General features: G+C 34.2%; 2 protein-coding genes across 5 annotated transcripts in view; both read right to left on the bottom strand.

The window, feature by feature from the left end:
• Window positions 1–516, bottom strand: part of LOC109538021 — a 28,488-nt gene extending 27,972 nt beyond the window's left edge. For all 3 annotated transcript variants that reach the window (XM_019905057.2, XM_019905056.2, XM_019905055.2), the window contains exon 1: window positions 338–516. In XM_019905057.2, the coding sequence (XP_019760616.1) occupies window positions 338–377 (40 nt within the window). In that variant the 5' untranslated portion in view covers window positions 378–516. The remainder of the gene's footprint in view (window positions 1–337) is intronic.
• A 3,693-nt stretch (window positions 517–4,209) lies between these two features.
• On the bottom strand, window positions 4,210–26,580 carry LOC109537946 (dihydropyrimidinase). 2 transcript variants are annotated; one of them, XM_019904938.2, is made up of 9 exons: window positions 26,365–26,580; window positions 19,700–19,979; window positions 19,230–19,394; window positions 18,918–19,168; window positions 13,178–13,389; window positions 10,412–10,748; window positions 8,423–8,635; window positions 8,239–8,365; window positions 4,210–8,175 (listed from the first exon to the last, which is right to left on the bottom strand). In XM_019904938.2, exons 1-9 carry the CDS (start codon window positions 26,401–26,403, stop codon window positions 8,099–8,101), a joined length of 1,701 nt encoding a protein of 566 aa, XP_019760497.1. In that variant the 5' UTR covers window positions 26,404–26,580; the 3' UTR covers window positions 4,210–8,098. The 2 variants fall into 2 exon arrangements, with proteins under 2 accessions (XP_019760497.1, XP_019760495.1); XM_019904936.2 differs by lacking the exon at window positions 13,178–13,389 and adding an exon at window positions 18,535–18,767 and having other exon boundaries at window positions 26,365–26,576.
• Between the last annotated feature and the right edge of the window lie 952 nt (window positions 26,581–27,532).

The following is a 27,532-nucleotide window of genomic DNA, read 5'->3' on the forward strand; positions in this document are numbered from 1 at the left end:
TTCCGTTCTGCTACACGCATTGAAATAAAAAGAAAGTATATTGGTGAAATGAGTAGGCATTTCAAATAATTGCGGATAACACTTATTTCATAAAGCTTCCGATGTTGAGTATATTTTAAATTAGGCAATGTTTTTTATATGCTTAATATTTAATTAAATGAATATTTTATCCATTCCAACATTATAAATCCAGAATATGATCAAGTCAGAATGAATAATTGCTATCAGGTCAATATTGATTCCAATGTAAACACACATAAGCGTTAGATAACTTGTAATGTTTCGTATTTCTCGTTTAATAGTTTTCTTTATAAATCACAAAGTCGCATATGCTTACCGAAAATAGTAACGAACAAAACCAGCTTAACACACTTCATATTTTTCACGTAAAACTGTAAAAACCCAGTCAAAAAGTATCACTTTTAACCAATTTCCAAAGCGAAAATTGATCGCAGCGCGCAACTTACGCTAATCGGTTTGATGTTAACCACCGGTTGCAACTGCAAAGACTAAGGAAAGAAGAAAGGTGACCTAGTACCAAGTCCTTCTTGACTTTGCGCGTAACGGTATCAATGATAAGTTGAAGTACTCGGCATTGTGAATGGAAGAGACGCAAGTTGCCCCAATTCTCTTAATGTATTCTGCATAATAACCGTCACATTTTTCAAATAAAATCGGCGTTCTGTTTAACAGTGATATTATGCTTATGACAATAACTCCACCGTAGGTCAACTTAACAAACCCAAGATTGTATTATAACGAAATAGACCGAGCTGTTCCCAATAATTGCATCGTTGGGTTATAAGAAGTTTATAAAGGAACTAGATGCAGATTGCTTAATCTACCCTACGGTAACGGAAACCGCATATGGAAAGCACATGTAGTATCGCATCTTGTTGTAGCCACATTGGGCGACAAATAGTTAAAATCAATTTACCCAGCAGTGCGGAAAATATTCCTCCAGGTTCAAGTAAAGGAGGAGTGAGGTTTGGGAAATGCTCTTTTATGCACTCCCAGAGCTGGTGGTCTGTCACTCGGGGTTGTGTGGGACTCCAGCTGAGCTGCTTACCCACTAAAATCCTTTCCTCACCGCCGAGGTAGTGTTTGGCCTTGCACGGCGGTGATTTCTGCCCTATTGTGCCCTCGTATTTTACTCCTTCATTATCCCTGTGTATTCAATGAATTCCAGAAGAATCTTGGGGGAGGTACGACACATAACCTGGTCTGGTAGTCATCCCTGGCTGCAGCTCGTCGATTTTCCCAAGCAGGTGCCTCTTTATGAGTTCTCCCTGCTGAGGAGAAAAGTTCTTCTCGGGATATCCGACCGCCGCTATGGCCATTTTAATCCCGGAAACCGCAACCTTGCACAACTTGTGTGTGGTTCCTTCCTGTACGGAAGTTTTCACACACAGGCGCCCAGGTGCTGGCTTGTTGGGTGTGCTGCCATCCGACCGGTGTCGCTTTTGCGTCCCGATCATGGCCCCCTGAGGGTCTACCTAGCACACAGTTCTTCTGAGGAAGTCCCGCCGTTATTTTGTGGTGGTATGATGGTGGTGAAGAGTATTCCTGCTTTATTACAAGATAATAATTAAGCTTTCGGGTTCATTGCTTGAAACTTCTTCCTTTTATTTTGAACCTCTCTTCTTTCCATAGCTACATCTTGCTGAACTCTTATTGTGCCGAAGTTCTTATTGTGCCTACAGATTTCAATGGCTTCTCTTATTAATCGATAGCCTGTTGTTGTCTTGGGAGATTGGGCGTTTGGTACTTTATCTTCTGTGTTCCTTGCTTGGTTTCTCAGTCCTGGTTTTAACTAATCTGTTTGCGGATCCAACGTAGACGCTTCCACTGGACCATTGCCTTTGGTTCATCTCTGCAATTTACAGTAAAGGCAGACGAAAAGTTTCCCTAGGTATTTTATTTCGGTTTTCCGATCTTGTGGATCACATATCTAGGTATCTAACTTTGTCCGTGAGGGTATTCATGATTATTTCCTTTTAACTTGGGTGGTGATTGGAAAATGGTTGGAGGCATCCTTATATACCTTACGTAGCTATAAACGATCGCTACTGGTGGGTACTAAAACATCCAAGAAGACGAATTTATCGGTTCCAGCTAACACTAGGTTTTTTCACACGCTCCAACACATAGCAAGTTGTCTCTTACACCAAACGCTGTATATTGACTGTTCCTGCCCTGTTTTGGAATATTTATGAAATGGCTAATGACTGTATTCTCACTTGCATGAACATGATTATGTTTAATGCAGTTGTGAAGAATAGATGTAGTCAGATCTAACAAACGTTCTCGAAACTGCTCTCCCATCTTCACAGTAGAAAAAGTCCGAAGTCTACATTTCAGGATGCGTCCAGCATCGTTGGTCAAATTCATTATAGATAATAAAGCAAAGGCTAATGAAATTATCTCCTCAATATAGAGCCATAGTAACAGCTAAGGTGTTTTCAGTCTTCTCTCAAATGGAGCTCGAAATTCTGGGCAGAGACTCGAATACGAAGGGTATTCCATGAGCTAGCTCACCTGAACCACGTAATATCTATCGCACATTTGCTCTACATTCGACATCGCCCGAAAATCTACTGCGTCGCAAAGTTCAGGAGACATTCAGACTATTGTTCCCATATTCGACAAGAAAGGTGACAAGGTGGCACATTGAACATCTATATGCATATACAGGGTCCAAATTCTCGAAAGCGGGGAACGGCGTTCTCATGTGAGAAGTGAGGGGGATTTTCTTGCCTAGCGAATAAGTGTATTCTAGAAGCAATCCAGTTCCCCATCAAGTGATCCCATCCCCTATAGGCCAGCTATCACATCCCTGATGTGATCGCTCCCGTCCTGAGCCGTGCCTTAAATTCGAGAACTGGGACCCAGACGTCGGTATGTTGATGTCTGATAAGCAAGCAGACACATACCTACACAACCCTAAATAAAAAAGCTACAACTTGACATTGAGACACACAGACGGAAAAAACAACCCCAGAGATATGGAAACATACTGAATCGGCAGAGCTCGCACTTAAACCGAACAAATAACAAATAAGTAGTAGTTGGTTAGGCGTAGGATCTTCTTTTCTCCCTGTTTGGAGGAAGGAAGCAAAGGAGAAGTCCTTCGTCTAGTGGCGGCTTAGCACATAGAACGTGAGCGGAAGCGCAACGCGACTAGTAGATAGCGTGATCAAGGATGTCATTTACGTCCGTTATCAGAAGCTTTACGAAGCTTTAAGAAATTTTACCGAACACCCAAAGTTTTGGTCTTGGCCTGTCACGAATTTCCTTATACAATGAACGGCAAAATTACTACATATCAAGATTTAAAAATCAGGTGAATTTTTTAATTGCTCATTTTTAACCCAAAAAAAGTCATGATATCAAGACCAACACTAATTTATCGCTTCTTCTTCAATTTTGTGAAACCATTTTACCATTATGCTGCCGGCATCCACGCTTTCCTCGGTAAATCCTTTTCTTAGACGAGAAAACATTCCGTTTAAATGCCACTGTAGACCGCCAAAACTGCAGATACTAAAGTCAAAACAATTCCTATTGGATGACGAGATTTCCTATTAGATGATTGTTATCCTGGACGTTGGATTGGAAGACGCGGACCCATAGAGTGGCCTCCGAGCTCACCAGATCTCACACCCTTGGATTACTTTTTATGAGGTTATTTAAAGTACAGGAATTATGTAAATCGGCCGGAAAACATCGAAGACTTGAAAGCCAACATTAAGCAAGGTATGAAGAATATTGACAGAAACGGTCTCAATAATGTTTGCAATTGTGGCAATTTTGCTAACGACGTTCAGACGCCAATTTCCCGACAACCGTAAGATTAGTATTGCGACATAAAAAATGTTCAGAATATTGTAGAAAACTGAATAAAATTGCAAAAACTATTTTCTATTTAAAAAAAGTTGGCTTTGATATCATAACTTACGTTCGTAAAATTGGTTCAGCAAATTGGCAATCAAAAACAAAAATGGACGCGTCTGAGCAATTTTTAGCAAAATAAAAACCTGATTTTCAGATAATTTAATTCAATAGAATTGCTGCTCACTGTATAATTATAGCAAGATCGAGATAAATCCAGGATTATGTTGCCTGCTCCAAAATTGTTAGATCATTTTCCTCAAAACGGCGCCATCTCTAAAGAAGTAGAAGTATTTGTATATAAATAACAACACAAAGTTTTGAAAATAATTTTATATTTTTTTAATAAATGGTAGCAAACACAAAATATAACTGTTGCCTTAACATATGCCGCGTTGTTTATAACGTTTGATACACGTACCTGCTATGCGGTACACAACATCGACGCATATGAATTAAAAGTCCTTTATATATAAACTTAAATGGTACAAATTCTATAGACAAATATATTATTTTAAACTGAAACTATTCGCATAACATATATTTCCTACCGCTATTATTTGATTTGACTTTCTAAATTAGAAAAATTACTTATTGTACTGCCATAAAGTGGTTAAACTAATAATACCGTGAAAATGTATGCTAAAACACATGATCTGTTACTTGGATTGGATTAGTCTTCCAACGGATTCTCATTCATAGCATGTGTAAAATTTACTAGTCATATCACACAAAATGCCTTGGCAGCTATAGCGCTGATACGCCACTGTTTTTAACCAAATAATGGATATAAACAAAATTTATTTAGTATAAATTTTCACTTAGTCAAATGTATCTGAATGTTGAAATTAAGATGAGATGCACAATAATGAATCGATTTTGCTACTTGCAGAAAAATTTAGAAATTCTACACACACTGTGAGATTAGAGAATAAGTGCATCAAAAACTTTTTTTATAAACCTGCAACAGAAATATCTAACAATTGAATGATAGAAATGAGTGTAAATAATGATAATGTGTAACAAAATACGAAGAATTTCCCGCAATTAAACTGCCTTGATTTGTAACGAAATACACTTTTGCTGGATTTACTTAAATATAAAAAACGACGACTAACAAGGGCTTGGGTAACTCCGGCTTCGTAAAAAAGCATTTTTTACACGTACAATATGCACAGCTCACAGATTTTGTAAATTTGATGCATACGAGACGTATGATTATTCAAGCAAATTTGCGTCTAATTTTGGGAGATCCTATGTATCATTAACAAAATGTATAACTAGAATATAATAAATTACATAATACAAACAGGTACTTAATAATTCTTAAACAAGCAATCAATAAGCTGCAATAATAGTAAAAGCCTTTGCATGTTTAAACCTGATTATTTCTTTGTAATTGTTCTTATAATAATACAACGTAAGCGATACTTTGGTAAGAGTAACGATACAGGGTGATCCACTTGGTACATTTAGCACTCTAGTGAGTTGATCTTGATGACATTTTCTGTAGTATAGTGGATTTGACGCGAAACTTTGCTTTTGGGATACAAGTACATTATCAATTTAGCATTCTCTCTCGCAATCAAGAAAACTTCAAAAAAAACTCGCAAGTTAAAATTTAGAATGTCATCCGTAGATTCACGTGTGACCATAGTCACTATATAGAATGATAAACACCTTCCCATTTGGTTAATGTGCCAGCGTGAGGTAGAAAGATGTTCTTCAATATTCGTGTAGAAAAATATGTGTTCAATGTTAGCGTTACGTAAACTTGATTTCTCCATTGCGCTTCAATAACAAAAGAATAAACGTACGTGCACTCATAGTAATAATGATAAATTCAAAATTTTGTTAACTGTAACTATAGATAGTTTTTCAAAGATGAAATTCTATTTTTATTTTTTTTCTTAACTAAACATGCTTCAGTTTTAATTAAATACATATTCACAGACTATTGAATTTCCAAACTATATAAACTAATAGGTATATGTACGTGCACTCGTTCTACGACGTGTAAAGGAATTCAAGAGCTAAATTTGAAGGGAGATTTCTATCATCGAATTAAATAGTATGTAAAAACTATTTGAATTCTTGAATACCGAGAGTGGAAGCAATTTGGTTACTTGGATTCTGCAACGCCTTGTGCACATTCTTGTAGCATGGAGCTATGTAAATAGGCAAACGTTTTATTCATTAAACGATCTATCAAATTTAGTATCAGTTATTATTATTTGGTTCAGATACAATGTTTAAGCACATCTGAGCAAAGACCGAATAAATAAATGAAATGAAAATTATAATAATTAAAGAGTTCAGTAATTTAATCTACGATAATTAGCAAGCACCAAAAATTACCGAAAATGTTTTTCAGTTCGCAGATATCAGATGAATAATAAATATTTCTGGTTATCGCATGATTTATTAAATATAAAAACGATCGTCACCGTATGTCTTATAGATCGTAAAAATGAATATCTACTATTTTTAGTGAAGCCTGAAGCCTATCACTTAAAACAAGTTCAGTCCTTTTTCTTGCTGCTTCTAACGTAGACTACTCTACCGCTCTAGTTACTAGACGTTTCCTCCTCAAAACCTCCTTTAAAGTTGCGGGCCCGTATTAACAGCATTGATAATTAAGAAGAATGGTTAAATTTAGATTTGGATTTTTCAATTTCAACAATTATATTTTTTGTGTGACTAAACTGACAAATTAAATATGTATTAATACTCACAAAAAACAATATAATTAATAGCTCTCATATAAAGTTGAAGTAACTGAACACGCTCTGTACATATGTAAAACCATTAATAATAGTCACATTTAAATTCATTGTGCTTCCATTTAACAATGCGTATGCTTATTGTGATTTATTGTATTAGTGTATTAGCGTCTGTATCAGTACGATATTTCTTTCTCCAGCGGAGTATCTTTTATTTCGAACATATCATCCCAAAAATCTGCCAATAGTAGTCAACAGACTAACCAGAAAAAAAAAATATAAAATATAGTCCAAGTGTTGAACTTCAAGACTTGAACTTTACGACCATTTTTTTTTATAAGAACGCCATATCCTTTAATGGGTCAAGTTTAGAAACAGGGCAAAATATCTCGAAAAAATTATTGTTTACACGAAAGTTTGTTCCCATTTTCACCTTCATTCCAGTTGCAATTCAGAATCGTTCCATATATGCAATACGTAATTTTTAACCATTAGACTTGAATCATAGTTTAACAAATCACATAGTTACTGACCACGCTACCACTGTTCCTATTTTATATATAGCGTATAGATATATATTATCCATTATCCATATTATATTCCATTACTATCAAATTTACCAAGCTTACACCAAAACACGAAATATGAAATTCTACAATTTCAACGTCTTTATGTGAGTAAGCTTATTTGTGTGTATTTTTCTATGGATTTTAATTTTCCAGATGTTGCTCAGAAGGTTGTCAAATGTTCTCTTGCGTGAAAATCGAATTCACATTACTTACATTTTATAGGACCATGAATTTCTATGGAGTCAGGTATTGGTGCAAGTATCATCAGTGGGAGTTTGACTGCTTAATAATATGACTAAAAGTAAACAGACGTAGCTGGTACTATAAATAAATTTTGTTAAAACATTAAATAAAAATTCATTATAGTTAGAGGGGTGAACTTTGGGAAATGTTTTTATTTAATTTACTAAATATATACTAGCTAATATTATAATAGGTTTTTGGCCATGTCCTTTGGAAGTTGAACTATTAGTTGGAAATGCTGCAAACCGGGTTTGAAAGTACTTGAGAACAAAACAACCCAAAAGCCTGTACTTTTACAAAACATTTGTGACGCGGAATCACAATACACTTTCACCATCAGAAATTATAGTTATAAGGCGTAAATTTATTTTTAGCATCATCTACTACATAAAACTTTGCTGGCCCAAGATCAATGCTGCTATCCGCTTAATAGATGTGGCCGTCAATGTTATCCTCATTAAATACATTTTATGATTTAAGGCTACATATTTATAATGGGATTAAATATTATAGCTCGTTTTTTGGCAGTGTTTGCATAAAAATGACAATGCACAACTTCAGAACTCAATATTGACACGCACTTAAAGATGTATAATGAAGACGATGGGTCTGTTTGAGATTACAAGGCTTCGGATAGAAACGCTAGCAACTTCATTGGAAAATATTTTCAGTTTACCAGAATCCAGACGATTTTCCACCCGGTGGATTTCTGACTCTAATGCAGGACTTATGTTCAGTGTCAAGATCTTCTGCAAATATAAGCAGAAAAAATTAGTAATTAATCCACTTATCATGGCAAACGATAAACTTACCACTAATGGAGAAAGTGGAATCTTGTATATTCCTCTGCCCCTCAGGTCTAGGAGCTTTACACGTAGGTGTACCAATATTAGATTCAGGTAACGTAGGCGTCAAGCATATCTTGTCTTCCGAAATAATCTGCAAAAACTCAACGGTCAATTACGATTTTAAATTTGATAACAACCTGCCAACAACCTTTTCTATTTCTCGGATATCTTGAATCTCATCTACATTTCCATTTCTTTGCGGTTTTAGATCTTCTACTTTAGCAGGATCATAAACAAATGGTGGGAAGACGGCCGTTTCGATAAATCGTCCAAATCCTTGAACTGCTTTCAACTGACCTTCATCAACAACTACTCTTCCATTTACTATCACGTATTCTGGAACGCCATGACATTCCAAACCCTAAAGTAAAAGCATGCCCTCAGTATCCACCATGGTTTAACAAATTGCTTGAATATATTTTGGTCAAAGTACAATATGTTCTTGGTGATGGCGGTCCGGACCTAAACTTGGTTTCAAGGTATCAGCATGTAATTAATGCTCGAATTATATCCTAATTTCTGAACAATTGTGTGAACAAAGAGAGCATTTCCGAATCATCATCGACATCAAAAAAAAGTTTGACTCCCTGAATCAGCTGCTCAGTTATGGGCACTTTCACTTTCTTCGGCAAGCTTAACTTGCCTTGGAATCTATTAAAACTAATTCAGGATTTATTTGCTCGTAATTTTCCGTGTGCCCATTTAGTAGATTTAAACAATTTAGTGTTTCCCCAAGGAAGAAGTTTAATATATTCGACATTGTAATAGTTCAAGCAGTGCAAGATGTTCAATTTAAAAAATTTTTATATCCTGGAAGTGACAGCTTTTGTGACCCAGATTCTTATCAACTTTTTCGCGTTTTTGTATGATATCTCGTAGGCTTTGTATTATATACATATATCTCTCACACTTTTTTGAGCGATATTTTATTTGTGTTATGAGACATATATGTTGGGACTTAAATTTATAGTTGCCTAGACTTGAGTTTAAAAGTTTATGGTGGAATTCCAGAAACGTTTGGAATATGTCGTCGTGTATCGTTAAGGAGGTGGTCCCACAGAACCACCGGTGACATCAATCATATTTCCAATATATGAAGGGTACAGGCTCAGAAGGGGGAACGTCCATTTTCTTCATTTTGAGCCGTTCAGTCCGTTCGATTTTAAACACATAGAACTATCATCAAGTAACATCATACGTAACATCACACAGGCGAAAAAAAACAACCAGATATCGAGAATTTTAATTATGCTTGACTGGCTAAAAAGGAGGATAGTCCGCGCGCCACATGCTAAGAAGGGGGAACGTCATAAAAGCGCGTTATTCTTGCTGCTTGTGGCTCTTGATTTTTTTTAAATGCTGGACTACGCATTTTTCTACACTTCTTTAGAAACATAATTCCAATGAAAGTACAGCCCATACGTGAACTAAAAGTCGTCAAAGAACATTCACCATTGCTCAACTTGGTATCGCATTTGGAAAACTGCTGTTTTGATTGAACCGAAGCCAAAAAGGGGTACTTATCAATATAAATCTATGACATTCCCCCTTCTTGTTCGTTACGATCCGCACTTTTGCCTTCACTTTTTTCCCTTTAAAAAAATTGTAACTGAAATGTCATTAAGAATTTCTGCAGTCTAATCCCAAACATCAAAAACAAATTAAATCCATTAAGAGATTCAGTGCTAATTAATAAATTAATATGTTACACGGTTTTAAAATAAAAAATCGATTTCCTGAAAATTAGTGATTTTTGACTTTCCCCCTTTTTAGCCTGGACCCTTCCATATATGCAATTGCCATTGAATGTCATCCACTGCTAACCATCAATTCGAAATTTCTAACGCGTTCTAAATTTGGTGGTTTGGTGGAAGGCGGAAAACGCGCGCATGCGAATTAGAAATTACATCGGCTTGGTTTACGCCCTTTCATATATAGTACATTAAAAGTGTGGTTAGAAACTTGTGAACAGGTGAAGCCGGTGGATGATTGTTGTGAGACGGCTCATTGCAGACGACTACGTGATTTTAGTCAGTGGTAGTGATGATAGTTGATTGGTGGTAGTGGATGATACTTGATTGGGGTGGTCGCTGTGGTACCGCTGCCTAATAACCAATTAGCAAATGTATCTACTAACCTCAAAAATATTGAAATCCACGGCCTGGTGGTGTGTTTTTGCAGAAATGATTCTTGTTGCGGTAGGATTCCAAATGACAATATCCGCATCCGAACCTATTCCTATATACCCTTTTCTGGGGTACAAGTTGAATATCTTTGCTGCGTTGGTACTTGTTATCGCCACAAACCGTGTAGGGTCAATAACTCCTGCATGTACTCCCTTCTCCCAAACGACGGACATCCTGTCTTCGACTCCGTTTACACCGTTTGGAATTTTGCTAAAGTTATCTTTTCCCAGCTCTTTTTGCTTTGAATTGAAAGTGCAGTTGTCACTACCAACTACTTGAAGCACATCCCTACATAGATAGATACAATCATTAGTAAATTGTCCATCCACTAAAGCATATTATGGAACACATGCCCATAAGTAGGACCCGGAAGCAAACCCTGAATGATAGGCAGGAATACATGAGATGAGATACAGTCTTCAAGCGTATAGGACTCGATTTTTTAATAAAGTAAAAATGTTCCGAGTAACGAAGAACTATACAATAGATATTAGTCATATAGAACTACACAGGGTGTATAAAGATGATGTTCAATTAACCAGGGGCGGATTAAAGCTTAACGAGGACCGGGACTAACATGAATATGGGGCCCACACGTAAGAGCAGGAAAATGTGATACATTTTTTAAATATATGTATTTTGAATCTAGCAAATATTTTTAGTTCGGTACTTACAATATTAAAAACCACAAATTATTATACAATTAAAATTATTTCAAATCATCAAAATCATTCTATCACAGCAAATCACCTTCAAGGTTTAACTCGTCAATGCAGACAACCTTTCATCTAACATGTTGATCTATACAAATTTTTTATGTATTGATCCTCCTTAATACCGAGCATCATCTTTTAGATTCGCAGTTTGCTATTGGAATCGTAAACAAAATCCTGTAAGGAATTCAATTTTGATTCATGCATCATGCATATGCAAAATTAAATTATTGCGCACATACGCAGTAATATATTTTTTATTCGAGTTCGCGGGGCCCTTTCAACTTTGGAGCATCTGCTTGTATCTCCGTTAATCCGCCCCGGCAATTAACGATATATAAAGAACTAATCGTAGTTTGAGTCAGAAAATTTCGCTTTTAAATAAGGTTTATTCATAAAATGTCAACTGCGGCCAATTGTGCTGGTAGGTATCATTCAACTTTCTTATTTTAAATACGAGACCAATTTTTTAACTATGCCTGAAAGCTTCAGCGAACTGGTTTCTCAATTGCTGCTGCTGCTGTATTTATAATATATTGTACCTGAGGAACGGAGTGGGGGGAGAGTGGGGTACCAGAAAAGTGCGCTGGGTTTAGGCGCCACAGATGCGGAGCGCAATGCCCCGCTAGCTTAAGGTCCTCTCTTTACTAGCTTGTTGCATTCTGTTGAGGTTATCTATTTGTGTAAAAATATCAATTTCCTATCACGTGACGCCTTAGTAGCCTTTTATAAATGCGTGATTTCTCACAACACAATTTTTTATCTTTCCCAGTGTACATTTGCATCCTTACCTTCCCCTCCTCTTGTGCGTTTAATTGTATCAATATAGACTGAATCCCACAAGCACAGGATAAAATAAATACAGCAGCAGCCCCAATCAACAGATAGAAACACGAAAGAAGTCAAGAAATAAATTCACTGGTCTACAGCCAATGAGCCCGAAAAACTTTTCAAACCAAAACAAGAAAACGTTCAAAACAGAAACATTTTAATAACAATTGAGTTACTGTATCAACAGCTAAAGCAAATCCTCCAGATACACAACTCTCCCTGCTAAGTGTGATATTTTCTCCTTGCGGGGTATTACTCTTCCATACCGTTAATGAGATGATTATTTGAATCTTATTATAAATTAACTGCGGCGACTGTAACTGTATAATTAATAGACTGTTTGAAGTATTCATCCCAAGATGCTCAGATAAACCAAACTTTACTAACTTCTTTAAAATATATACGTGATTTTTGCGGCAATTATCATGAACTATGTTAGTGTCGTTAAATCTAAATCAACATTTTTAGTAGAAATCAGAGCATTGGTTACTATTGTAATTTTAACAATACAATTAATATAAAAATTGAGATAAATTGGCAAGAATAAATAATTGGCGAAATGACCGCTATAAAAGCTAAGAAAAACAGTGCCAATAAACGGACGGATATCAATTTAAATATTTTGGAAAATATAAAATATTCAAAATGGAAAAATATTCAAATATGTCGAAAAACCAAACATCTTTGCGTCTCCAAGTAACAAGTCCTAATTATCGTTTTTCTGTTTTAACCGTTTGATGTTTTAGTGCTGTCCCCATTTTAAACTGTAGGGTTGTGAGGAAGCTTAGGTAAATAGCTGAAACGTTGTCAATTGTAGATAATGACTATTTAATTAATAATTCCAATTTCAGTAACTATACCGAACTAATGTATCGGGTTCAAAATGAAAAACTTAAAGTAAATAAAAACAAAACTAGGCATCGGCATTTATAATAAGATAAAAAGCACACTTCCGGCAAATCCGGAAGTAACCGGCTACACTTATTATTTTATGTAAATAGGTCAAATCGAAACCCCCATCACATATTTTGAAAACTCAAATCACAAGTACTTCTCTGTATATTGCTAATGGTACACAGCAGTAACACTTACTGTATAGAATATTCTATCATATTTAACGCCTAAACATGTACTTAGTGAGAACATAGAGTAAAAGGTTAGTAAGTCACTTACGAAGACAACAACTGCAAAAGCTGACCGCATGTATTGGGATTAGATCTTATGGGAGGTGATGTAACCAAATTAAAATCATGGGGATTTCCCACAACAGCAAGTGAGGAAGCTTCAACCTCGCCAAATAATGTTTGACCCATTGATCGCCTTTCAGCAATCGCATTGGCAGCCGATTCGGATGATACTCGAACCACATAGATTGGTACATTTACCTGCATAGCCAAATGTTGACTGTTTCACAATGTTCACGTACAAAATGAGAAATTTGTCTTCAACATTTTTATTCAAAACATGTAACGTAACACCGAAAAACTTGATTAGCTTGTGATAGTTTGGACGTTTTGTACTATTCATTAATTGTTATTTTGCATCGTCAATAGCAATGTCATTAGCTCATACTTTAATTGTACCTACATTAAACGTCTTGATTCTAAAAATGGTATTTTCGAAAAATTCATTATTGCAACGAGATAAAGCCTTAAGTCCTGTATTAACAAAGAACAGCCACACGACGGATAATTAAGGTATTGTTTGAAACGGAATTTTGATGGAACATAGAATACATATTTTGCAAAATGTATTACAAACGAAGCAACATAGAATATCGCCAAACGCGTTCACGAAAAGACCAGAATGGCTCTATTCTACAGCAGCACCGAGAAAGTAGTATAGACAAGCAATAAAGATTATATGAAAAATAAATAAAACCGATTTTGCCAATAAGAAAAATTATATTTATCATGAACGATGAGGTGAAAATTTCCAATTATTACTGATATTCCTGATATAATTAAAATTGCGTTGTTTTTGCAATAAATCGTTAATAACCAATCATCATCTGCTCATTATCTTTTATATCATCGCACAATTGGTTTGCTAATAGTCTTTGTCTCAAGCAAAAATGCCATACAGCTTGGCCTATTTGCAGTGCGTACGTATCCCATCTCGTGCCCAAGCAAACCGAATATGGATTTGGTACGAAACGATGTTGCGTTATGAGGTTCGATTACACGTCTGGACGCGCCTTAAGGAGTTATAACTATGGAAGAGCTTTCAGTAAAGGTGTTTCCGCAAAAACAGAGTGCGTTTTTTAAGCTAAGCTTTCGGTTATACATATTTCAGACATATGCAGTGGGTCAGAAGGGAACCGTCTGCTTTCTGACTTTAAGATGTTACAACCGGATTAAATAGTAATTAAAAAAACGCAATAAAATGATAACGACAAAACAAACACCTCAATCAGATAATACTAAAAATGCGATTTTGTGGTTGTCGTTTACGTTTTTCTTTGAATTTATATATTGTAACGCAATTTTTAAGCCCAGCCGGCGGCTTACCTAAGCTCCTTAGACAAGTTTCCAATCTTATGAAGTAATATTGATCAAAACATCTTCGATACATCTCAGTCAAACGATGTTAATGACAAAATACGAAATTACAGAATACAGAATAATTGATAAAGTTATCTCATTTAATAGTATCAAATATCACTCCACAATAGAATACGATACGGTAAAATGAATTTTATAATCATTGTAATTGTTAAATCATTTGATAAGGCGTTTGTTAATGAATGTGATATTGCTTAATAGGATCGTTTTAAACAGATTGAAACTTTGATGAGTGAAAGATAAATTATTAGAGGTTGTTAGTTTATGCAATTTAAAAATTTTACTTCACCTACATCTTCAACATTATAAAAATTGCATTGTTACATTTTTTAGTTTTTAAATAATTAATTCTAAAATGAAGATGAAATTTTAAAATCTAGCAGAACTCTAAACGTTAACTGTTCAAAACGGAATCAATACAGTAGAAGAGGCTCAGGAAATATGCATTTAAAATGATATGAACCGTGTTAAAACAACGGCACATTATCGTGTGTATGTGGGTAGACTAACAATTATCAACGTTATCTTTGTTCTAGTTATACTGTAAAAACCTAATATTCAGTTACAGTGAACTTTCATATTAATTATAAAATTACTTTTATTGGTTTCATTTAAGTCATAATGTTAACTTCAGCTCAAGAATGCGGATAATTCGCTAATCTAGCGGCTCATCAAATATATCAGTCCAGTTTTGCTGCATCAAAAAATGTTGAAGACAAATGTTCTAATGATCAATGTACACTTGCGACTTAACCAACGTACATCACTAAACCAGAAAGTGATAAGAATAAAAACATGCATGGCTAAATTCAATCCTTTATATTTCCAGTCTGTGAAATTGAATTAAATTAAAACTAAACTAACGAGACAAGATGGATGATTAATGAATTATTACATTAATATTAATGTGATAATTCATGATCACTGCGATTTATTAATGATTAGTGCGTTAATGTTTATTTTCGTAATAAGAAATAATTGACTGTGCGATTAGATAAACATTTTTTAAATGTAACTCACACGTAATTGCAAGCCTTGTCCAACGCAGGGTAAGTGATATTAAGTAAATATATGAACCAAGCATATATCAATGTGAGAACAGAGTCATTCATTCATAAATAGGAAAATTGTTTTTTTGCGAATCTCTTAATGAGATTCGTCTTGCATAAACCACAGAATTGCCGTAAATTAAGTAGGTAAAAGGGTTTAATTTGGGTAATGGTGCTTCTCTTTAATTTTATTGCCTTCCTGTTCTTATTTTACAGTGTTATATCGGGGCAGTTTTTTTCGCCATTTTCCTGTTATGAAACCGGTTCATTGTTCGATCGTCGGAAAACTTCATTCGAGTAGCATCGGTATTTTTTGTGAGTCTTTAAAATTTTAGTTTAGGGATACCGATCCCATCCAGAACGCGATGGTTAGCACAAAATTCCCAAAGAGACCCCTGCTGAAATGTTAAATACATTACATAAACATAATGTCTAGGGTATTTAAATAGTGCATGTTTTCTTGGTCAAGAAATATTTCTGCGGGCAATATTGGCTAGCTCTGACAGAAAAAAGTTTATCGAGTTACATCCTCAGAAAATGCTTGACTTAGAATAAAATTACATTCGCACAGAAAGTGCTTGAATTGTAAAACAAGCGCATTTCATTCGTTCCCACCTGAGGACGCATTTTTTAAATAATAATTAGGTTGCGCCTTTAGATGTAAGTCAGTGTTGTTACTGTATTCCTTAATGTAGAAAATATATGTTTTTAAATCTCAATTTTGAGTTATAAACCATCGATACCCTAAAGGCGCGTACAGACGTGCAACAGAACACAGTAACAGCGTCGCACATCAAGTCTGGACGGCAATGCGCAACATCGCAGCGTCTCATCAGTTGTCCGTCGTTTGCTGGCGCATTAAAGAAATGTACGGGCGTATGTTTGGACATTTTGGCTAGTTCTAGGATTTTTTCTCACGTAAAAGGAAAAAGGGATTTGTTATAATTATATAGGGATTTTTTAAATTACGTTCATTTGCAAAAAAAAATAATTCTAGGAAGAAAATATTAAAATATCGGATTACATAAGGCTAACCAGTAGAAAAGAGCCACAATTTGTTAATGCGATTTCAGTCGCACTAAACGTCTTTAATTTCCCGGAAATAATCTTTACTGGGATGAAAAAATCAATACACCTGCAGTGAGTGTGATTGCAACTGCTCCATCTACATATAAACTTTGTCAAGTACCTATTTAAATTAAGGCTTGAATTTAAAATAATAAATAAGAAGAATAAAAATATTTCGTAATATAAACTGTTACTATTGTAATATGTACTGTTTCCAATAACGTTTTTTTGTTTTCCTTATCACTTTTTATTAAACGTTTTTAGTTATAATTTTTTTTTTGAAGATCTAGGAAAAACTAGGGATTTTTTAAGTGAGCATCTGGGGATTTCAATTTTAGTGATCTGGCATCACTGCCGGAGTTGTTGTTTTTTATCAGTGAAAGCACACTTTTTTGTTGTGTTTTGGTCTGTTAAAGGTTTGTTGGAACTGATGGGAAGGATTAATGCTTCGTGATGATGATACGCTAAGCTTTCTGTTCGTACATCGTATTTTCTTTATTTTCGTTGCGCAGCCAGTTTACGCGACTGTGTTCTGTTTGGCATGTCTGTACGCGCCTTAATGTTGACAAGTCGTAATTAATAAATTCGTACAGGGGACACAAAAAACTTTTAATAAATTCTTGCTCGTGTAATGTTTTATTTTTTAATGTTTATCTGTTGTTTACTTATGTATTTTTATTCCTTCCTATCTGTTAATAGTATATAATAATGTACGAATGTTCATCTTTGATGCAAAAATATATTTTTTTAGAGTGTTTCGACCTATCCGCAGCCTCTCTTAAGTAATTTGGATCGTTAATCGTCTGCTTATCTTGAACCATTCCAAAAATATTAGAAAGAAAATAAACAAAGCCATCAACTAGTAAGGATATTTTATTTGCACAGGATTATTCGCAATTTAAACAAAAAGCTTGAAAACATTTCAGGCAAAAAATATCATAAAAAATGTATATCTGTTGAATGAATCAAGATAAACAGACGATTATAGATACAAATTACTCAGAAGACACGAGGCAATATCAGATCATACACTTTTTGTCTGAGCTACCCGATAATACCAGCAGATCGATTTAAACTATGAGCAAGGAAACATGACCCTATTTAAACACCCTGTACAACATGCTTATTTCGTTTTTTGCTTATCTTGTAACTTAAATTTTGTCCACTAATACAGCTATGGTTCGATAAAAAAAATTATTCACATCCGATCAACGACGAAAAAAATATTCATAGTCTCAAAAGTTATGGAATATTTAGCCTATGGGTTAAATTTCCAGAGCAGTGTATTGAAAGGGGCATATTTCATAAACGGGTAGGTTTGTGGACCATGAACAAGTTATTATTACCAGCATTTGTCCTTCGAAAAATGACTAACAAAATATATCATTCAAAATTCTGGAAAGTCTTGAGATAAAAGATTAAAAAAAAAAGAACATACAGCAGCATTTTTGCATTACCTCAAAAGCATGATTAGAAAGAAAGCCCAAAAATGATACAAACTTTTAACTTTTTAAAACTTTTTAACTGGAAGTATAAAGCAATTGTGACCATTTCATTTTTGCAACGCAAGCTAATTTAGGGTCACAGACAGAACGGTGATGATTAATTAAATGAATAAAAGTGCAAAACAATAAAACAAGTTAGCAACTGTCACATATACAACATGCATAAACGTTTTTGGTCTATTTAAAAAATTTGCCCTTCGAAAATAATATAAATTTAAAATATGTTGATTTGATAACTAATAAATATTGATATTGCAAACTATCAGCACTTTCCTATGCCACTTGTTGAAATAAAAGGGCAAATTTTAATAACAGAACAGAAAAAAGATATCAAGATCACTTACTGTGCTAGGAAATTCAGTAACGCAAGAGGTGTGCTGGGATCAGACCTAAGAGGGGGACTAAGAATGTGACCAGCAGAATACTGAAAACTGTTATGTGTGCAGTGGCTACCGTCCTTAGAAAGTCCGGCTACCAATGCTTCACCATACACTTGGATATTATTTTTACGAGCCAAAGAGATCACCTCAGCTGCTTGCTTACTCATTACATGCACTACATACAAAGGACAATCTACCTATAAAAAGCAAAATCGATAAAAAAAAATTGTTAACTCAAAACTGTATGACAAAGTCATGCAATAATCTAGCATCACTTTGTGTCGTTCAAAAATAGAAGCATGCTTATAATACAATATAATAACTTTATAGGTTTTAAATATAAATACCTGCTTAGCAATAACACACGCCCTATTCACTGCCTCTGATTCTACCTCTTCTGGTCTAGAAAGTTCATGCCCTTCTGGGCCTACAATCCCTTTGGCTAAGAGCCTTTCTACATTTTTGGCAATAATTGAACCATTTTCAGCATGGACTTGTGCTACGGCACCTAATTTCTGGCACTGTTCGAATGCGCTATATAGTTCTGCATCATTCAACATAAAATTGTAAGCCATAAACATTTTAAAAGAATTGATACCTAAAAAATATTGGAATTTTTCTTTATAAAAAAACACAAATCAAACAATCTGTATTATTACCGTGATCTTTACAAAGTATCTCCATTTCTCTTTTAACTTGTTCAGACCAATGAGGTAGACACATATGGAGAGAATAGTCACAACAAACTTTATCGTCAGCTGTTTGACGATAGTTGTAAAAACAGTCTAAGATTGATTCTCCTGGTTTTGGAAAGGCAAAGTCAACTAAAATATTTGTTATTTATTATAGATATTGTTCATTATCACCATTATGAGCAATATACAAATATAATCCTGAAATTGAAGATAAAACGGCAAATTGCCGTGCTTTCGAAAAAATGCCATTGAACAACAAAACCAACTTCTATATCTTATAAAAAAGAGTTTTAAAAAGTGTAGTTTTTCTAAAAAAAATTTTTAATAGGCAATATACAATTTTGTTCGCGTTGGGCGAACTAGTTCCAAATCGCATTAAGAGCAGCTTTTACTAGCTGACTATTTTGAACAGCATAAATTAATTCTACACTTACTAATCATAGTGGTACCGCCAGCAAGAGCAGCTTTCGTTCCCTGATAAAAATCGTCAACTGACTTGGATCCCATAAATTCGAACTCAAAATGGGTGTGTGGATCAATACCTCCGGGTAAAATATACTTTCCCCTGGCATCGATAGTTCTTGTGCCTCCGGGAATAATGAGATTCCTTCCGATTTGTTTAATAAAACCATCTTCAATATAAATATCATCCTCCGTAATGCCGTCTTCATTTACTATTTTGCCATGTCGAATCACTAGTCGATTCTGAGAACTCTGAAAAAGAAGGAATATATTAGATTATTATAATCTTATCCATTATATAATTATTATTTATGTGCGACTACTACTATAAACACCAGGTCTGGTCTGGAATACCAAATCTACGTTAATTAAGACCTTTAATATATTTCACCGGTTGTTAAAATTCATTTGTATTCAAGGCTTCAATAGTTTTAGTATAAACGTTAAGTTTGAGAAGTACCAGACATTTTGCCGCAAAAATAATTGTGATTACATATTACATAATGAGTGCTTAAGTACAGTGATTGACATCATTATAAAACATTTAAATATGAAAATCTGAAATAATAAAAAAATTTAATTGAAAACATTATATTGTGGTATGATATACAGGGTGATTCAAAATTGACGTATTCATCTAGGAGTGTTTTAGGAGTACAGGAAAAATAGTAATAAAAATAATTCTTATTAAAAACAGAGATTTTTGCAAAAAAGTAGATCAGAAGACCCGCATCAATGTTTGGTTGCTTCTTAAATATGAACAGCTCAAGTAACCATGGAAAAACACAGAATGTGACAATAAAATAGATTAGGGTGTAAACGGTACATTCAACAGGATTCGTTAAATGTCGAAATTCCACTTTTTCGAAATATCAATACTGTCAACGATGAATTGTTCCTTTATTGTCACTATAACCCCCAATTGATGTGTACAAACATACATTTCTGTGTTTAACCTCAAACAAGTTTGTGTCCGTGTAATCACGATATTGTGCACTCTTCTCGAGCAGCTTCTCGTATTCAGTTAATTAATTCGAGCTCAATTTGTACCGGTGTTCGGTAAAGCAGAGATTAATGCGGTTCAAAATCGAAACAAATGTAAATTTAAACTTAAAATTTTACAAACAATGAAGAAATGTTAATATTCAACAAGCATTCGTATATCGTCATCAACGCATAAGGAAAATACATATTAACATCAATTTATGCTTTAATGAATTAACATTGAATAGTTCGGCTTCAATATAGATTTTCACTAAATTGGACCTTAAAAACTTAATATGCACAAAACCCGAAAAAATCTCAAAAAGTAACCTGGTATGCTAATGAAACGTTTTCTACAGTTGTGTTCATGCGAACACACTTATAAATATTAGTGACTGCTAAGTGCCGTTATAGGAAATACTTATGTTGTACGGAAGTATGTGCCTCGTAATTGTGATCCGGGCCCCAGTAGCGCCTCAAGAAACAGATTTTTAATGAATACCTACTATGCATGTTACAGGCCGTGTGTAAAATGGCCGGACTCAATATATCAATCCATATGTGTAACAAACTTATCCTTCAACAAACGGACTAGTCGGATTGTAAAAGGACTCGACTGTTTATGTAAGGTCCATCTTCGACTAGTCCATACGAAAACGGATTCCAGTCCGGTTAAGGCAAACTTTATACTGTTTTAGTTTTGCCAGAGAGTGATAGTCTACTAATATCTGGTTACACACAACGAAACACAAAAACGGACCAAGGAATAACGGATAAAGCAAAAGAAGAACCATATGAAAAGTAAAACAGTATACAAGTATACAAAGACAAAAAAGTCACTTATTATTAGCGCTTATTTCGTGTTCACGCTGTTGCAGTAATACTACTTTATTAGTCACCAACATAATAATAATAGAACTCACTTATTTTGGACTTTATCATTTTTGCTGTTTTCTTGATGACAAACATCCTTTTGCGGTTTTTTAAATGTCCTTTTGATGAAGTAATAAATTATAAAGGAAATGGAAAAATATGGCGGTCCCAGAATCCGTTTTTTGCGTTTACCGGTATATACCGATTTATTCGATGACAATTTCTTTGATTTAAAATTTAAATTTTATTATTTCTAATTTTAGCTTTGAGCTTTTAAATTTATTTTTCCAGCAATTAAATAAATGTGGGTATCGTCGTTAAAGCGGTGTGGTCTTCAATTCTGTTGGCCCTCATATTTGTATAATGTATGTGGCGATTAATGTGCCAGAAGCTCGATCAAAACATTAATATATAGCTTAAACTAAGTTTGAGGAATTTTTGTTACACTATGTAAACTAATATTACACAACAACATATTTCAGTTGGGAGTGTATTCTGGAGTTAATGAGAGAAGGGAATGGTACGCGTCAATAAATCTAAATTACAAAATTACTTCTATTTCAGTATTTTGAAAAACTTCAGATTTTTAATAAGATCATACGGAAATCAAATAGTAGTTTTAGATTATTTCATTGTTTTGCTTGAGTGATTATTACCTTTCTTCTCTATCTAAAAAATCTAAAACTTCTTTAAATCAAGACTTTTTTGAGAAAACTGCTAACATTTCTTTACTGATGGTTCACTTTCTTAAAAGGACATTTAGTTCTCTCCGAAATTATGTAAAAATCAGCGTTTTTGCACATGTTGCTTCCGAGAGCAAAAAAGGGACGGAAATCTGATATTGAAAATTTGCTTCCTGGGTCAAAACTTCTTTTTTTCTTCTGACTGAAGATGTTATGGCAAAATGGAATTTTCAATTCTCTATCCAACGATACCAAAACGAATTATGTGGCTCAAATGGTTCTTTAGAAATTTTGAAAAAAGCAGCGTCCTGTTTGAGTCGACCGTTTGAGTACTTAGTTAATCTATGGAGTCCACTGCCACTGAGAAAAAAACACCAAATTCGAAAACTTCTTGAAATCAAGCCTTTTTTGAGAAAATTGCCAACATTTCATAAACAAGTATTGCTTATGTAAGTGGTTCGTTAATATCGCCCGACCAATTAGTCTAAATAGGTACCTAGTAGCGCAATAATTGTAGACGTCCTTTGCAAACTTTTTAATGTTTAAATATCGCATAAAACAAATTAAAATGGCAAACTAATTGTGTTAATGTAAATGTATACACTTATCTCTATGTTCGTTCACATGCTAATAAAAGTTGTAACCGTGAATGACGACGGTAGTCAAATGCACAAACATTTAGTACAGTACACTTATATGTAATTAATTGCATATAAAACCCTAAACCATATCCAGTCGTTGTGTTACTTACTAGGCTCCGATAAAAATAAATCTGGGAAACCTAAGCGGTTGAAATAGCTGACCTGGTTTTCTATAGATCCAATTTCCTTTAATAAACAAATTTTGTAACAAGATAAAAAATAAACTGTTATTTAAAAGGCGTTCAAAATATCAAAAATAATTTGTTATTTAAAAGATGTTGGTGAAAAAATCAGACATCTATAATTTAAATGCGAAAACATCCCAAATCCAGAAGCCAATGTTATCTGAATAGGCAAAAGCAACATAAACAACGTACTTTCCGTATCTGTTCAACTGAGTTAATTATTTATAAGCCAGCAAACTTAACTAAAAAAAGATAAGGGTTTATTGAATGCTCACATTCTGTTGAAAACTAAACAAGATTATGTTACATCGCTATAAATTATAAACCAAAATATATCATCGAATTCAGTTTATAATGATTCATGTTAAACTGGAATTTTAAGGTTTTCGTTACACCGTGGGAAATAGTATTTAATGAATACCAAGATGATTTGCACATTGGCCGAAAGCCCCTTTGTATAACAATAATTAGACCTTCTTAATAGATTTTAAATTTCATCATTAAATTTCTATTTCTAACCCAAACGTTAAATAACGCTTTAATAATAATTCAAATACCCTGTATTTTATAATAGCCGGAGCCTAAATCATTAAATGTTCAATCAAAGTTTCACGATAAACGGGGCGTCTCTTTAACAATGGATCTGTTACCTGAAAATCTTAGGAGGCCAGTAATTACTACTGACCATAACATAATGTATTCCTGTCATTTTAAATTCAAATCAATTAAGCAACGAAACGCTCATGCATGTCACCATATGAATCTCCATTAGCTTAAAACAGGAGTTAAAAAATTATGTAGATATATGCAATCGACATGCAGAGTAGAACAATTGTTTACTATACGATTGATGTTGAAAAAGATTTATTAAAAAGGTTGAAATTTATTTCTTAATAAATCCCAAGCGAGTGGAAATATAATATGTATCGACCGATAACTGTGACACGTTTTCGTTTGTGTAAACAATAATTTTACCATTGGCGTTCATATGGGTCCGAAAGCATATATTTGAAATAAAAAAATGGCACCTAACAGTTTTTCAGAACATAAAAAACGCTCGGTTTTCGATGTCATTTAGCAGAAAATTATGTCTGGGCATTTGTTCGTCCGACGCCCTGTTTTCCATACGAAAAATTAAATACTTTAATTATTGCGTTTTATCGATTTGCTTTAAAAAATCCTCAATTAACGCACTTTAACCAGACCGTAAAAAAGCTTCTATCAAAGAACTGGCCTTATTTCCAGAGGTGTTCTGTGATTTTCAGGTCTTCTGTACGTCCTATCATATATAAGACCTAATTCTTCAAGCACAAAAAAGCGACGAAATCTGCAGCTGTTTATGCTGCATTTTATGCATAATCTAATAAATTTGCTCATTTTCATTCTCTGTTAACACTTTAATAACGCCAAATTTTAGTCTAAAAAAGCTTAACTTAAAAAACTGCTTACTACTAAACTACTGTGTACTCGCTCTTTAACTGTTACGGTTTTCCTTTTAACCATATTTAATTTCTTGTGTAATTTTTTTATGTATGTTTTTCTATTTACTTATGTTAGTTAATTGTTGGATAACGTACAATAAATGTTATTCAAAACGTTTAAATTGCGATCACATAATTTATTGCTCTAACCGTATGTACAGGTTTGATTAACTGATTTTTAGACAAATACGAACAATTAACCTTTTGGCTGTTTCGCACAACGTTTATTGCGTCAATTTACGGTGAGATATTGCGGTGATAATCACATCGATATGATGTGAAGAAATCGGCGACTTCAACCTAGGGATGGGAGAAAAACATCGATGTAATTCGTTCGATGGTCGATATTTTTACCATCGATGTTGGAAATTTGGGACATCGATAAAACATCGATGTCCTGAAATGAAAATATCGGACATTTGATGTTGATACTAGATAGAAACATTTCCTGCGAACTCTTTGATAGAGCCCATACAAACGATACCGCGGCATAGCGGCCTATTTCCAGCTGCATCCGAGAAAAGCCTCTTTTTGCAGTCAGTTGACCGAAAAACGTGGAAACTATAAGTTGAATAAATTTAGTCGATTGCTTAGCAATGTATTGTTTTCAAATAATGTCATAGTAGTAGTAAAATAAAATTATTTAAGTTTAAGTTAATCAATTTGAAAGTTGTATGTAACGGCGAACTATCAGGACATCGATGTTTCCCTAACATCGATATTACGTTTCGATGTCAACATCGATGGTTACCATCGATGTTATAGGATCGATGTCCCATCCCTACTTCAACCTATATACGTGCCACGCCTTTTTCATGTAAATATCATATTGGGTGGTATATAGGAAACTCATGTTCCGAGTACTTGACTTGTCTTTAACAATTAGAACTACTAAGTGGCTGATGAAAATTAGTTTTTCCGTGGCGGTTTAAGAAAAATAAGGAAGCAAGAAAAAGAGTGCCTGGCGCCCCCTGGCCGATATCTTAGACGCAAGTGCATAAATATGCATAATACAGTTGAAACAAATTTACCACCATCAAAGACTCACTATTTGCGCAAATTGAATTGAAATTTAATTTAGAACTTAACACTTTATATTACTGAATCGTGTATAACTAGATTATCTAAGTAAAATTCTTAATTTCTAAGAGTATCCCCTATTTACAAATTGCAAAAAAATGTAAACGCGATTAAAAAATCGAAAAACAGTCAGTGAAAAATAGAAGTAAATCTAAGAATTTTTCTTGAAAATAAACGGCGAGAGCTATATTTTTGAGCACCTATCCTTACTATCAAAAACATGATCGATCAATTTTTTTTCTCATTTGCATTTCTATAGTCTTCAACTATACGAACTGAGACCTCTGTTAAAAACTAGATTAAGATTTGCTAGAACAGACACATTTCAAATTATAAAAATTAGTGCAGGATACTAATTAAGGAAAAATTTTACTTGCAATAACGACAAAATATATTTTCCCACCATGTGCACTTCCCACATGAAAATATGAGGAACTGTAACGTTTATAAATAAACAAGTGACAATAAAATAACAACCGGTAAGACGGCTGCACTCGGTCAATAAAAGCTGACAAATATTACGCCCTGGTTAGAAAACATGCGTTATATAACTTCAGTAATTTTTTCTAACAAAGGTCCTTTCCGAATGTACGAAGGACAGTTAAAACCCTCTAAACTGCTCAATTAATTCGGCAAAACCAAAAGTGTTTATGATTTCTTATGCAACACACCTGTAACTGCCCAACAAAAAAGCTATCAGTATTGCTTACCTGTAGATGGATAGGCACCTTCTTTACAGGAGTACTCATATTGGTCCTGTCGGATTTCTTTCGATAATCACTACTACTATTTCTTCGATAGAATACACTCTCAGACTTTCAGACGACAGCAATCGACGCTACAGTCCACACTACTCGACGCGCTCTGTGCCTAACTCTGAATCTAATAATCTATATTCTATTTCTATAGCCTTACTACGCCGTGAATCAACGACCTTTCAGCAAACCATTTCCTAGTGCGCCACTGGTTTGATGGCACGTCTGCGCGAAACGGAACTAGGGTTCCCCTCGAATTAAAGACGGAATCCCTCGATTAAATAATACAGTACAGTCCGAATATAATGGTCCGGAATTATAAATAAAATATAGAAATAAATGCAATAAAAACAGGTTTACTATAGGCCAATTTCTTATAAATGAAGAGTAATTATTATCTTCCGTTTTAGCATATAATGACTGCCATTTTCTATGAGTATGACAATTTTGTGTAAATAACATATCTACTATATACTTTATCTACGACTCTACAGGGATTTTATAGTAAATGAAAAATCTCTAACTTTACTAATTCCTTCAAAAAATGTACTTTCTACTTCGATATTTTGGTCATCGAATTGTTCAGGATTTTTTTGCTATGCATGGGGTCCCTGAAATGACAGGCCAGGACTGAAACAGGGCGATTTAAGCAAACTTATTAGAGGTGTGCTAAACGGTTATTTTTCTGGAACGGGTTACAACGTTACAGTTTCACCTTGGTAATAGGTTTTAAAGTGCGGTTCCAAAAGGAACATGTTACTTTTTAAATTTTTCATTAAAAATGCAGAATGATGATTATAGTAGAAATAGTGATGATATATAATGGTTTCCTTTAGAGTAACTACTTAAAATTACTCCTTAGAAGTAACTACTTAAAGAACAAAAAACTGATAATAAACCAGTGATTAAATAAAATACAGTAAAATCCGCGCTTATAATGAACCCGGTTACAGTGAACTTTCGGTTAAAACAAACTTTTCTCCTTTAATTGAAACGTCATCCATAAAACCCAACGTATTTTTTACTGGTTATAACGATCCCGTTTATAACGAACTTCCGGATATAACGATCACTTTTTGGGTTAGTTGTATATTCACTTTCCGTTTATAACGAACTACCACGC

Source organism: Dendroctonus ponderosae, unplaced genomic scaffold, assembly GCF_020466585.1.
Source record: "Dendroctonus ponderosae isolate FM_Combo_2020 unplaced genomic scaffold, Dpon_F_20191213v2 Dpon_F_20191213_1, whole genome shotgun sequence".
Classification (NCBI taxonomy): Eukaryota; Metazoa; Arthropoda; class Insecta; order Coleoptera; family Curculionidae; genus Dendroctonus; species Dendroctonus ponderosae.

Excerpts from the sequence above, each read along its gene's own strand:
- LOC109537946 (XM_019904936.2), bottom strand. The coding sequence starts at position 26,403 with ATGAGTACTCCTGTAAAGAAGGTGCCTATCCATCTACAG. Across the intron at positions 19,395-19,699 it reads TGGCGGTACCACTATGATTA|TTGACTTTGCCTTTCCAAAA; the intron begins GTAAGTGTAGAA and ends CAAATATTTTAG. Across the intron at positions 8,636-10,411 it reads TGGATTTCAATATTTTTGAG|GGTTTGGAATGTCATGGCGT; the intron begins GTTAGTAGATAC and ends CTTTTACTTTAG.